The following is a 15,322-nucleotide window of genomic DNA, read 5'->3' on the forward strand; positions in this document are numbered from 1 at the left end:
GGCGGCGGAGGTGGGAGAGGCGTGTAGTCTACTCTTATTACAGGGGACTGGTGCGGCTCTCCCTCACTTTCAGAGGAAGGTGATGGAGGCAGAGGAAGCACCTGCTCCTCTCCTCCAGGTGGTGACAGTAGGGGAAGTGATACCAGCAGGCACTCACCCTTTGCTGGTGGAGATGGGAACAGCTCCCTCTCGGGCTTTGGATCCCCGCGGTCCCCCCGTCTGGGCTCTGGACTCTCACGGTCCCCTGCCTGGGTGCTGGAGACTCTGCTACCTGGGCTGCTGTTCTGTTTATAGCAGCCTCCAGGTAGCAGAGGACCAACTCCACACCTTCCTCCAGGGAGTTTGGGGTGTGTTCCCTCTCATACCCCTCCCAGGACCCGGATGGCTATGAGCATGGACTGGGCCTCCAGCCCAGCATTGTCCTGGATCCAGCCCCTCAGCCTGACAGCGTCTTCTGACATTTTTTAATTTTTTTTTAAACAACAGATTGCAGTTCCTGCTCTGGTCTGCGTCTAGGAGGCGCTGGTAATCCCGGTTCTGACAACCATGTGTCACAAAGACGGCTGCAGTGGGTGACGTCAGACCAGAAACAGGAAATACACAAAACACGGTGAGCAGATATTTTAACTTTACGTTATTATTTTATTATTTATTACCTCCGTCTCCAATCCCGTTCTCCACTTACCGAACACCCAACTCCGAGTGGGTGAAAACATGTAGCTTTTATGCAGCTGTACCGAGACTCAATTGCTAATCAATCATTCAGTTGGAGTCGCGGTACAACTGCAGGTGAATTAATAAAGTGCAATTCCATGTGCTCGCATATTACATTTTACTTGCTGCTGTTCAATCCTCGTGCCTAAATACAAATATACGTTTTAAACACTTGTGTTACACAGATCCGTTTATATCCCGTGTACCAATGACTATACACCAACATTAACACACAACATATAATAGACACAGGGGCAGGCACTTTGCCACAAGGCACTAGACAATTTTTTTTTCTGCTTGACTTATTCCAAGTTTTATTAAAACAAACTTGCACTGCAATGCCACAAACCTAACTGTTACTGCCAATAAGCATATTAGTCATCAGTCTCGGACTCTCAAGGAACAGTGAATGAACCTTTCACTTTGTACCATCATTTTATGTTTCAGTCATTACACTCTGTAGCCTCAATGCAACTCTTAAACATTTTCTCTCCAACTTCAGCACATGCATAAAAAGATACATTAGTAAGAAATATCACACAACCCATGTGGTATTTCTTTCATCCACTTGGCACAGGTTAATGGTTACTCTCTGGTGTACCAGCTGAACTTAGAGAGAAGATGATATGTTCAGAATATGATAAATGAAGCAGAAAATTAGATTGGTTTTGTATCTGTGATACAACGAATTCTACAAACACTTGAAACCAACTTCAGCTGTAAGATAGGGGTACACAGTAGTTCCCTTTACTAACCTGCCAGCACAGTCTGCAAGTTGAACAGCACACATCTCGGCTATGTAAGTATCTTCTTAAAACAAGATAAAGACCCTTCACAATGTAACAACTATTTCGCTCCTCCAAACAGATAAAAAAATTCTATCAAAAATTTTAGCTACTAGATTTCAAAAAGTTACTGGTAAAATTATCCACCACGACCAAAAAGGCTTTATCATACATAGATTTTCATCAGATAATGTTAGACAACTAATGACCTTCACATTACTGAACTGGGACAATCATGATCATGCAATGGCTGTATCTCTTGATGCATAGAAAGCTTTTGACAGAATAGAATGGAAGTTTTTGTACAATACTTTAGTAAGGATGGATTTTGGAGATAATTTTGTGCATTGGATAAAGACGCTATATTAATCTCCACCTGGCAATGCTGGCAATGTTTCTCCAGCTCATTTAATCTACACAGAGGAACTACACAGGGCTGTCCCATTTCACCTCTTTTATTTAATATAGCAATCGAACCTTTAGCAGAATTAATTTGTCAGACAGAAGGTATCCAGGGAATTGGTTGTAAAGATGTGACGAGTAAAGTAACGTTATATGCAGGTGACATTTTAATTACTTTCAAGAACCCCAGTTCCTCTCTTCCATGCCTTATGGATATAATAAATCAGTACAGTGATGTTCCAGGATTTAAAGCAAATTGATTAAAATCAGAAGCTATTACACTGTCGAAAAATTGTTTTAGTACTGAATATCAAAACTATCCCTTTAGATGGCCTGCGCAAGGTATTTGGGGGTTGAAATTTCCAAAAATATCAAAAAACTGTTAAATTTAATATGACTCCACTAATTGATAAGATTTTAGTTAAATTACAGTCCTGAAGTAAATTGCCATTGTCCTTAAGGGGCAGAATAGAAACCGTCGAAATATCAGTTATGCCGATGGTGCATACAGGTTGGCATGCTTCCACTTAATGCACCAGTAATGCACAAATTAATAAGGTTGGTGATTTATTTGAGATTGCTAAAGTATAGATACCATATCCCAAGTGGGGAATTTACTTTTAAATGGTAGTACCATATATTTAGATATATATATATATATAAATATATATATAATATAGTATATATATATATATATATATATATACTAGAGGTGCTTTTATTAAATCCATTGAATTCACAAGACTTTGTATCCAAGTTTTACAAAATAATTAAAGATCATTTGTCATATAATAATGCAAATGGGCGATAGGTTTACTTAAAGTCCAAATGGGAGATAGGAATAAGAGTAAACTAGATCTACGTTTCTTCAGGACATTGAAGTGGAGACCGGTTTAACTCAACACAAAATGGAATTGTTATCCTATAGGATCAATAAGAATAGAACGTTTTCTTCACCCAATGCCAAATTGAGATCAGTTCAATACAACATTGCAAATAGAATTCATTATACTCCTGTCAGATTATTAAAATGCGGTTTGAAACAGGATGACATGTGCTGGAGATGTGACTCTTGAAAAGGAATTCATTTACATATGTTATGGAGTTGTTGTAAACTTAATGATTATTGGACTGCAATTTTTAGACATATTACTATCAGTTTACAATTGCATATCCTCTACAACCCTTCTGCTGCAATCTTTACTACTACTTACTCCTCATAGCGAAAGAAAATATATTAACTTCTTGGAAGGATAGTGAACCCCCCCATTGAGGCACTTTGGAGGAATTCTGTACTAGATGTTATTAACTTGGAAAGAATAACCTATGCTTTTTTAGATAAGGATTCAGAATTCACTGAAATATGGAATAGAGCTGCCTCCTATTTTATAGAGATAGATTTTAACTAAATTAGAATTATACTATACTTGTATATGGTGCAGGGGTGATTCAGTGCATGAAAGAAGCAGACAAAGATCATTGTAATCCAGTTTTAGAAATGTTTTTATTGTATTTCTAGGTCTGGAGACCAAACAATAGTTCCCCGGCAGTACACACCAATGTGAACAGCACAGGGTATATAACAAGAACAGACCCAAATAATAAACAAATATACCCGTCCCACAATAATAGTGCTCGTGGTGGGTGATTCAGGTTTATATTTGTGACAAAGGTGCAGTTTTGTTCGGTTTCGTGCTGGCCCCTAGCTGTCTGGTAACATACAAGACAAGACAAGACAATTACAAACAAACAAAAACACAACACTCACGATTTCAGCAGTTTATTTGCTTTTACTGTCCTTCTCGGTTCTTACTACAAACCAAAGTGAAGGAACAGATTACGATTCTCCATCCCCCTTATATGCTGTCATGCATGACCCCTTGGTAAACGAATGCAGCTGCCTTTACAATCTGCGGCTGCTACATTGTTTCCCTTCTGGGTCAGTATGTTCTTGCAACGGAGTCTCGCCTTCTTCCAGACTGACCGAATTCCCGACCCAGGAAAAGAACCGTCAGACCAGCGTGTCCAAAGAACTCTGTCCATGCTGTTTAGTGCCCTCACAGGTGGGAAGTGAGATTTACAACCAAGATTCATTGTATTTCTGCCACAACTACCCATTGGTATTGCACCTTTTTATTTTGACCACTTTTGCGCTCTTTAAATTTAATGTATACCTGGAGTATATCAGAGTTCACGGGGCGAGAGCCAGGGCTGCAAGAGGAAGGGAGTGGTTTTTGCAATTTAGGATTGGAGACGGTCTCTAGACAAGGGAGAGAGAAAAGGATGGGCCAGACTCCAACCGATAGAGCCTTCCCTATGGAGTCGAAGCTAGCCCTAATGGCCTCCGGGCCCTTGAAAAGACAGAGTCCTCTGACTTCTCGGACAGTCTTTATAGGCTTGTCCTCACGACTGGGTCCCAGTTAGCGAATGGGTTCGACCCTCAGAGGACAGAACGGATCACACGAAGCTTTTACGTAAGGAAGAAAAGAGAAACTGAAAGAACACAAATAATTGTTAGTTATGAGACTCAAGCACTAAGAGTAAGAGGGCCACAACCCAGGAGGATAAAGAAGGAAGTATATATAGCTATGTACTAGCTATAGACTAGTGTGCTGCAGTAATATCGGATGGCAACAATCGGATGCAGGAGTTGACTGCGGAAGAAGACCAGAGCCCCATGGTCTTGATCAGGTGATGGCTGATGCGGGCTCTGGCTGCTGAAGAGGCTGCACCAATCTTGAAGGAGTGCGTGATGTAGAATAGGGGAGAAAAAGTATGTTGCTCTGGTGACGAGAGTGAAGAGGTGGAAAGAGAACCAGATGCGAAGACGTAAAAAAAATATACTGCACTGAAATGGTATTCGACAGAAGCGCATTGCTGCCTTACATAATTACATGATAGGGATCATTTATGAGGAATTTTTACAAACATGTTGTCTGAGTAGATAAGCTGTAAGTACGATATAGTAACTCTAATAAGCACATGTAGTGCCCTTACTCATGGGTAAATCCTTTACCAGCTTTGGAAAAACTGAACTTTACGATCACATTTGTCCATGGATAATGTTTATGCTAATCTATAAACCTGTTGTTAAATTAAATAAATGCTGTTTGTGTTGTGTGTGTGTGTATATATATATATATATATATATATATATATATATATATATATATATATATATATATATATATATATATATATATACCATTAATTGTACCATTAATTTGCTAAGAGTATCAAAACAACAAGAAACAAGTATCATTCGTATGACACACTTGCAGAAATTGAATTTTAAGACGGTGTCACTAGTACATGGAAATGAAAGACCGCACAGTCCTTCTGAATATAGAGAAAGCTTCCATGCGACCCAGCGTTGCAGTACCATGTGTTAAGAATGATCACGTGATTAGAAATTATCAATTTGGCAAATCTTACATAGTGCCGTAATTACATGATAATTCCCTATCTTGAAATTACATAACAATCATCACGTATATAGTAGTGCATATAGTAGTGCCGTATATATATATATATATATATATATATATATATATATATATATATATATATATATATATATATATATATATATATATGTGCCGGCCCGCAATGTGTTTCACAAAAGGATTGTATTCTGAAGACATGTCTTGCCCTGTTATAGAGCTTCTGCCCCATCATTAAAATATTTGCAGAAGCAATTCTGATGGTTTAGAGTTTGGCTGGGGATATCAAGCACAATAGAAAGAAAGCAACGCTGATGCATGGGTAAGTAAGCTGGGCTGAGTTGAATGGGGGACAGAGGGGGGTAATGCTGGGATGCTATAATCACTGTCGAGCCCTCTTGAGGTGTTGTGGGCTAGTCGACGAAACACCGAGGATGTAAGGTGCCCCCTTGAAGACCCCAGATATATACACTACTTAGCTCTATCCAGATGGTTGTCATGCTGATGCGCTGGGGAGACTGTACTGGGTTGATCCCCGGAGCCAGCATCGCAGCTGTTGTGTGTGCTGATGCGCTGGGGAGGCAAAATAAGCTGATCCCTGGAGCCAGCATTACACTTCAGCAATCAACACCAGACTAAAGGATATCTACATCATCAGATGGAAAGCAACGCAAATGGATGGAGATGCAGATGGATCACATTAGTTTATAGTAAAGCTACGTCTTAGTTGGTGCGTATCTTGGCGAGAGCCCAGTTCAAATCAGCATGAAATTTTAACATCTACTCTGTAACGTTAAGATCATTCCAGTTTACAACACCTGTTCAAAATATAAGAATATTTAATGAGTACTTGAATGTAGTCCCAGTTGTTGCAAGGTACTTTAATTAAACAATAATAGCCAACAGCGAGTTACTTAGCAGATTTCACAACCCGGGTTAATGATCACACTAAAGGATGATACCCACCAGACGTGATGCGTCAAAATGAATAGAACCTATAGTTTTGATAAGTATCTTTCACACCACATCCGACTCGACAGACGACGCAGGAGCAGCACCCCGGCAGCACGGAGCGGCGCAAAATAAATAGGATTGAATCCTATTTTTTGCGGTTTGACGCGCGTCGACTAGGGCATTGAGAGAACAGTATCAAAGAACAGCTTCAATGCACGTGGTCCAACAGGGTGAAGCAGTATCCAGAATGACGAAGAAAAAAAAAGCTTATGACAAAGGGCATCACAATTATAAATATACAGATTTAAAAGGTAATATATAGGAACTGAATAAGCCTGGTCCACACATACACACGCAGACACACGCACATTATGTAAAGAGGTGTATAATAATAATGATTTTTAAAATAATCGCAGGACAATTTTATTTATTACCTTAAAATAAGTACTACATAAATAAGTAAATGAGTGTGTTGTCATGGCAATCGTTTTTAAAGAAATCAAATCAAATCAATAAATAACAATGTCATAGACATAAAGTCATAACTTAAATGTCATCACTGAAATGTAATAAGTGTTACTAGGGAACGCGCTTCACTGTGATACGCTGTAAGGTTTGGAGACGGCGTTTCTTTAGAAGCTGCGTGTGACGTCAGACAGACAGCAGCCACAAGCAGCCGGCGCAGCAATCTCAGGTACAAGAACGCAAGAGCTTGCTTCAGCGCCGGCTGCTCGCTGTTTTCTGTTTGACATCACACGCAGCTTCAAGAGAAACGTGTCCGCAGATAGACTTGTATGAAATATTTACTTTTGTATAGCTTGTCTTATGCACCCGACCAACCCCACTCCCACTCCCACTCCCACAGACAGACTCGCCCGCACGCCCCTGAGACTTGTGTTCCGCGCTTGCTCAGCTGGTCCCGTGCACAGGAAAGCACACTTCTTGTAAAAAAACATCAACAAAGATGGCGGAGTCGATTGCACTAGCGGGGGGTTTCGCTGAAGCAGAGATGGAGCCCGGGGACAGCGAGCTGGACGAAGCAGAGAATGTGTTCGAGGTGGAACAGATCATCGACATGAAAATAGAAAAGGTGAGAGAGACGTACTGGCGAGGCGGAGTGCTTTCAAATGGATGCTGTTTAGTGTGCCCCGAATACAACACGCGTCAATGGTGAAGGCCCGGGGTACTGCCGGCTATGTTTTTGTATAATGTAAACCTGCAGAGGCTGTCCAGCACACTTTTCCTTTGACTGACTGAAGGGAGGGAGGGAGACTGCATTGCGACTAGGGTTTTTATTATCTTATTTGCGTCAAGTACGTAAACACCCAACAAATTCAAACAACATTGAATATTGATTAGGAAAACAAACATTTTAAATTCTATACGGTACTGTTACTTCCTTTAAAACCACACAATAACTTGCACCTGTTTTTAAAACGAGACAAACAGCCAAAAACGTAAACAAAGGTGTAGTCAAGTGACTGCGTTTATCGATTTGACCAGTTAGTTTACAGTAATCATTTGGTTGGCCCGCATACAGACAGTAAGGAGCATACAGCACTTTTGTAACTGTAGATGTGTGCCAAGTGGATTGGGACACTGCCTAGAACAGTGGTAGCAAATTCCATTCTCTGGCGGGTCAGGTAAGGCAATGTCCACACCTTCAGGACGCTCACGATGTGCGTACCAGCGGAGGGTTTTTTAAAATGTCATGAAAATCTGGCTGTCCAATCACACTTTACATACAGTAACAGAACGTTGCAACATTACACCTGCACCAGTCAACTCATATGTCTCAGAAGTAACGTACTAACAATGATACCATGTCTGATCACCATTTAATAATAAAAAATAGAAAGAAAGTATATGTTCCAGATATCTTACTGACTGTTCAAACAACACCTTGCAAACAAAAAACAACATTTTATTAATTTTCATTTTATTAAAACTAGAACATTTTCTGAAGATTACTGCGCAGCAAGCATTGGTTAACGAAAGCACGTCAATTATTGATCGCTTTATTTATGTTGCATCTTTTTAAGCACCTGATTAGAAGTGTAGCACTGTGTCTAAATATTCATTTTCTACTCCAATGTGTTAGTGTAAATGAAAAGTTTCTATATTAAATACCTAACATGACAGTGAACAGAGAGAAAATAAACTTCCGTGCATATCCACCGTGCCATCTTTGAGAGGCGGGCCGTAGGTGCTTTTCTTGCTCTTATCAAACAGGTTTTTTTTAAAGCCAAAATAAAAGATATTTGACTGGCTCAGTTTCTTCGACCAATTTCGTGTGCCTGAACACTTACTGGTGGCCGCATTGCTAATTTTTCCTAAAAATACTTGGTTTATCATATGAAAAATACAGAAATTATAGACGTGCACTTAAGTTTTTCATGTATTTCTATAACCAAACTGTTTCTCATTTAAAAACATACAGCAGCCCCTCTCAACTTCCGAAGCCTTTCTATATTAAACTGGAGACAAAAATCTGGTGTTGCAAGATTTAAAAAACAAACAAACAAAAAAAACAACCAACAAGTCAAACATAATGGTGAATCAAACAGATTTAATAAACTTAATACAACACCTAAGCTAAAGTACATTGCTAACGTATTTAAATTTAAATGAATACAAAAACTACTTTCATTTTCCTGTTCCAATTCCCATCTAATTCCCATTCCCTGCACAATTCCCATCTAAATCTAGCAAAATTAAAGAGATTTCCAAATACTATTTATCCTAAAATGATATGTACAACTGTAGTATTCCAGAATAGATTGTGAAGGCTTTACTTTGCTCCACTGAATTAACTATAAAGCAGGGGATGTCAAACTTAAAATTATACACTTTCACGTGGGTATTTCAGGCAGAAACAGTACAAAAGTAGACATCGCTTTTTTCTTTATCCCTGCCATTGTAGTTTCTTTGCAATAAACACAGTGACAAATGACACATTTTCATAAAGTAGTAGCATTACTGGGGTTTACTTGTGTTTTTTTTTTGTTTGTTTTTTTTAAGCTGTGCACGCAAGTGAAAACTGTCAAATTTAAATTAAACTTTTCAAAAATTCACTTTTTTCATACCTTTTCATAATTGTGACTTTTTTTGTCAGTTCAATATATTCAGTATCCTTTTTTTTTTTTTTTTTTTTTTAAATTAAATGCTGACAATGTATACGTAAATGTCCGAGTTTGTCTTTACACTTTAAATTGTGCATTTCCATCTGTATTTGTAATGGCTTATTATGGGTTAGTCCTCATTATCGGTATAACTTGATCCACTTGTTCAGTTAAGCTAAACCAATTTTCAGGATTAGCTGTTTAGTTCGCTGCAGTCAGGACTAACTTAGTAGCGATCTGGAGGATTTGCTAGACCGCATTTTAGTCCACTTGATGCGGACTAAGTCACTGGTACGCTGCAATCAGCCCTCTATGTAATATTTACTTTGCAAGTTTAGCCGGTGTCTGGAAAGTTTGAAGCATTTTTGAGTGATGTACAGTACCTGCATCTGTATCCCTGGTTCTGATTCACTTGCCAAATCTGAAGCATCACTTTGTTGATCTTGTTTTTTATGTTAATCCCACACATCACTTGCCATTTTACACATACGTGAATTTTTGCCTTTGAATTAATGTGCAACAGTGTTTGTAAAAATATTCAGATAGTATCTCCGCACTAAGGAAAATACTGCTCCATACCACAGTTTTCATATCGCACTACTAAAGCCTTCTCTCGTTGCTAAACCAATGAGGCACGGACACCAAGCTAAATGAGCGGAGATTTGTGATGCATGCCGAAATGAAATCATAACGATAGCTCAGCCAACCCGTGGATTTGTTCCTGTATTAGGTTGCCAAAAAAAAATACTTGTTAGGGGGCACAAATGCCCTGTAGATACGGCAAACTTACAATCTTGCTTATCAGCAATTTAAGCTTTTATAATGAAGGACCGCTGACGCTCGAAGGGCCAGAAGGAAGGCTCTCCCAATCCGGCCTGTGGGCTGCCAATTGAAGAACACTGATCTAGAAAAATAGTGTCGGAGAATCCAATTGGTGCAGACCAGTAAAACCACTGGATGTGGGCTGTTTACATTTTTTTAAGGGTGAAACTGAATATGATTGCTTTAAGAGCTGGCGCTTGAACATAGTGTTTGACCATAACTGCACCGTTTCAAACTTGTCTTTTTAAAACTAATATTTAAAAAAAATTCTAATTCTTTATAAATTAAAATATAGTATAAAAAATCAAGTAGGTCTGATAAACTGTAAATCACAGGATTTGCTTATTGGCTTCTTGTGCCAATATTAGCTGAAAGGTTCATTAGAGGATTCATTAGTTCATTAGTTCATAAGGATACTCCCCAATTCCAGACCAGTTAAATATTAAATATTATTCTATACAGAATAGGGTAATCTGTTTTTTTTTTTTTTTTTTTTATTTAAAGGATCAAACACTGTTGTACTATAAGTGCAATTGGTATGCATAGATCATTGTAACTTATTTACATTTCATATAATTATTATATTGACCATACAGGATATAAAATAGAAAACAACGTCAATATTGTATGTCAATATGTGGTGTGGTCTGAAGCTGTTTTAACAAAAGGATCTAAACATAACTTTTTTATACATTTAAATAAAAAAAAATGGTAAAGCTAAATTTCAAATTGTTTGTAGAATTTAATGCTAACTGTATTGATTTGTGAAATGATGCTGAGATTGATCTCTACTGGTTTTATATTCCCACCACAAGCTTTAGAGTTGGTAATGAGTTGGCAATTGTACAGGCAGCTGTTAATGTTGGTGATCTGTGGTGGCCTTGCTTACAATATGAACAGGAATCCTAATGCATGTGTGACACAACATTATTGTTTGGTTGCAGGGGGAAATCACATACAGAGTCCGGTGGAAGGGATACACATCGGAAGATGATACCTGGGAACCAGAGGCTCACCTGGAGAGCTGTAAGGAGGTGCTGCTTGCATACCAGCGGAAACTAGCAGAAAACAAAGCGAAGGTTGCAAAGAGGGACAATCAAGTAAGCAATGACTTTTCTTGTAACAAAACTGTTTTCTCCCCAGTACACTGCCTGCCTAATCCAGCCAATCCCCTTAGGAGTATAACTGAAGTGTCATATATCGAAGAATAAAACCCATCTGATCTGTGTTTGTGGCTAGGAATCTGTTAACATCTCTTTCAGTCAGAGCTTGTCAGACTTCAACACATTTTTCTTGGTTTCATAAAAAAAGTGAGACTTTGCAATGAGGGCTTCAGTTATTGACATTTCCAGTGTGTGATGAAGGAGCACATCACCCATAAAATTCCCCTATGAAAACCCACATAAAGACTGTAAAAACTCTTTGTAAATGTTTATCTATAAAAATTATCTATAAAATTGCATACTTGCTGACAATCGGTGCGTTTAAATGAGCATAAGAATTCCAATATTTTTCGGAAAACTAATTCTGAAATCAAAAGTCATGTAAACACAGTTTTCAGAAAATGTATCAGAATATTCCGAAAGTCAGTTTTCGGAAAACAGCACCTAGAAAGCTCCAGTTAAATTCCGACAACTAACAAAGTGTATGTCATGTAAACACACTTTTCAGAAAACTGATTCCGATGGCATACCGCACATGTGCAAACTTTGACCTTCATTCCTGCACGTGGTTTTAGAAAACAGAGAAAAAAATAATACTCTGCAGTCAGTCTGCATGCATCCATTTGTCTAGTTAAAGATAAATTAATACATTTGTTAAAGTTTGTATGTATTTGTTAATAGCCCATAGTGAAGCAGCAAATGTTTTCCAGCTTTAATATGATGTGATAATTTAAAATAATGTCTGAAAAAGAAACTGGTAATATAGAACAGGATGTGCTGTTGGAAAGGCTGATTGCACATTGTGGGGAATCTGAATAGAGGTATAGGAAAGTAATCTTTGAATTTAAGACATGACACTTCTATAAAGCACTATATTGGGTTGGTCTCCGTTGTATTGCAGAAACTTCCTGTCTTCAAATCCTACTTAGGCTACAGTACTTTGCATGCGAAAATATCCTGCGTTTTCTGAAAACTTCAATCCACGTATACAGTTGAACTCTATTTTCTATTATTAATCATGCAAACACAGAAAAGTGACATTTTAAGAAAATCAGTTTTCTGAAACGCTTTGTCATGTGAACATACTGAATGATGCTTAACTGAATAATCATAAAACAAGTTAAAAGAACTGTAATCATCTGAGTGTGGAACTGTAGCTGTGGAAGCTGGGAGACGTCCTGGTGTCTAGCCGAAAAATGAAAATAAACCAAAAACAAAATGTGTTTTTTAAGATTTTTTTTATTTAGTCGTCGACAATTTTTTACCCCGGTTTTTCTCCCCAGTTTTGTTTGCTCAATCATTATGTGTTTCCTCAGCTCACCCCTTGCAACCCCCCTTCCAGCTTCAACACGCATCTTTTGAAACGTGCTCATGCCAATCTCTCATTTCTCGCACTGCGGATGAAAGTGAAAAATCGGACCAGACTTGTGCAGCCAAGAGAAAAGGACATATTACACACATGCCATTTGCTTAAGCTGCGAAAAAATATGCTGAATAGTGTTATTACATACAACTGGACACAATGTAGAAGGAATAAAATAATTAGAGCCCCGTGAAATTATTTTTTAAATTTTCATTTTATTTTTCACATATTACAGATACACATTAATAAAACAACTCAAATAGATGTGGGACTTATATCAATAATAGTGTAGTATACATCATGTTTTTACTACATACATGCATTTTATGAAACATTATCTGATTTTTTTAAAACTTTTTGACAAACACCTCGCACAGAAAAAAAATTAGTTCAAATAATTTCTCATTAGCGGCAGTAACGGTAACATTCAGCCCCCCCTGTATTTTTAATCAACTGCCAAAGTGTGTGTGTGTGTGTGTGTGTGTGTGTGTGTGTGTGTGTGTGTATATATATATATATATATATATATATATATATATAGTATTTGTATTTCAATCCCATTGCACTGAAGCAGTATACAACAAACTCTGGGTTTCTCAGTATTTAAACACTAAACAAAACAGATTCATTCATTCAAAATCATTCAAAACCAAAACAACATTTGCTCCAGTGCAAAGTTTGCACCACTTGAAGTAAAACAAAGAATTAGCATACTAATGCAAACATTTTAGAAACAAACGTCTCTTCTCTTCCATCACAATTTGAATTCACAAACGACTTGCTTCAAATGATACATGTACGCAAGTGCCAGTCAGAGCTTCAGTTTGCCTTCAGACCGTGTCCATGGTAATGGCTGAGCCTTGATAACTACGATTACAGGTATAATAAAAATGCCACTGTTTTATAATGATTTTTTGTGTTATTAGTTTTTATATGTTACATTTTGTGTTATTTCGTATTTGCGAAAAACACAGGGCTCTAAAAATAATGTATTAATAGACATTGAAAACTTAAAGTGCCTGTCGATAAAAGGTACTACTGTGTGGTAGTTGACCTTGTCTTCGTTAAAACCCTCGCCTTCAGCTCAGGACGCAGAACTCCAGTCACGGTCAACTACCAAACCATAGCGCCATCGATGCATTATCGTTTAATTAAAATTAGTAGAACTGCAACTCATGGTTTTCTAAATGGAAATAGTGTAATCAACACGTCTTGAAAGTGACTGCAATTTTGTCAGCATTTTGAAATGGTTTCTGCTGAGAATATTTGTAATAAAAGGTCATGTAGATTTAGGTCAGCAAAAAACTAAAGCTGGAACTCAGGACCGTGGCCAAACTCTCCTCTCACTCTCTCTCCCTTCCTGGAAGTCCCCCAGGCTCCAGTTAGAGGTTTCTTTTAAAGGCCACACACAAGCACTTCCAGTTGTACTATTTACCCCGTTGACTTCAACAATTCAACCATTTAGGCACTTAATCGAACGGTCTCGTAGTTTATGACGTCACAGAAACACTAGATGGAATTATTTTCCTGTAACTCAGTGGTTTGCAGAAGTATTCACCCCCTACCAATAATGTCACATTTTGTTGAATTACAAATAATGTATGCACAGTTTTTCAAACAAACTTTTTTTTATTCAAAGCTGTAGTAGTTAAACTGAACATTGTTATATGAGGAGGAAGTTAAATGCTAGTGAAACTTGCAAACAAAATTAAATTTACTGGTTGCATAAGTATTCAGCCCCTTAAGTCAGTACTTTGTAGAAGCACCTTTTGCAGGAATTACTGCTATGAGTCTTTTTGGATAGGTCTCTACTAGCTTTGTACAGTAGTATGGTGACGTTTTTGCCCATTCTTCACAGGAAAATTGCTCCAGTTTTGATAAGTTTGTTGGGGATCGTCAATGGACTGTAATGAGTTGCCCTTAGCACATAGCTAATCACTACGAAGAGATTACCTCCCTGAATTAAATATAAACAATTTACCGATAAAGGGGGAAGGACGAAACAACAGTGCATCAAGGACGCGGGATCACAAGAAATACACTATAGAAAAAAAAAGGATGACTGCAAACATTTATTGGTTAAAATAACTATTACTGCAAATAAAAATAGAAAAGTCCAGAGTATAGAGAAAACCAAAAGTAAATAAAATGGCAAAACCTTCACTGCTAAAACAAAGTAGAAAAACAAAACAAAAACAAAAAACAAACAGTCCCGCAACAAAAATAAAGAAATGAAATGATCTTGTCATAAATTTTCGATTGGATTCAAGTCAGGACTTTGACTGGGCCACTCAAGAACATTAATTCTCTTCTTGTTCAACCACAGTGTGGCTTTGGCTTTGTGCTTCGGGTCATTGTCCTGCTGAAATGTGAATTTCCTTCCCAGTTTCAGAGTACTGGCTGACAAGTACTTCGCCTGTACTTTGCACCGTCCATTTTCAACACTATCCTGACAAACTTCAGTCCCTGCTGAAGAAAAGCATCCCCATAACATGATGCTGCCACCACCATGCTTGACAGCTGGGATGGTGCTGACTGGGTGATGTGCAGTGTT

General features: G+C 38.0%; 1 protein-coding gene across 2 annotated transcripts in view; it reads left to right on the forward strand.

Annotated features, from left to right (window-relative positions):
- Nucleotides 1-6,960: 6,960 nt before the first annotated feature.
- The window catches only part of mphosph8 (M-phase phosphoprotein 8), a 39,305-nt gene continuing 30,943 nt past the window's right edge, over nucleotides 6,961-15,322 (forward strand). For both annotated transcript variants that reach the window (XM_041258798.1, XM_041258799.1), the window contains exons 1-2: nucleotides 6,961-7,388; nucleotides 11,187-11,342. In XM_041258798.1, coding sequence (XP_041114732.1) covers nucleotides 7,263-7,388; nucleotides 11,187-11,342 — 282 coding nt within the window. In that variant the 5' untranslated portion in view covers nucleotides 6,961-7,262. The remainder of the gene's footprint in view (nucleotides 7,389-11,186; nucleotides 11,343-15,322) is intronic.

Source organism: Polyodon spathula, chromosome 9 (assembly GCF_017654505.1).
Source record: "Polyodon spathula isolate WHYD16114869_AA chromosome 9, ASM1765450v1, whole genome shotgun sequence".
NCBI lineage: Eukaryota > Metazoa > Chordata > Actinopteri > Acipenseriformes > Polyodontidae > Polyodon > Polyodon spathula.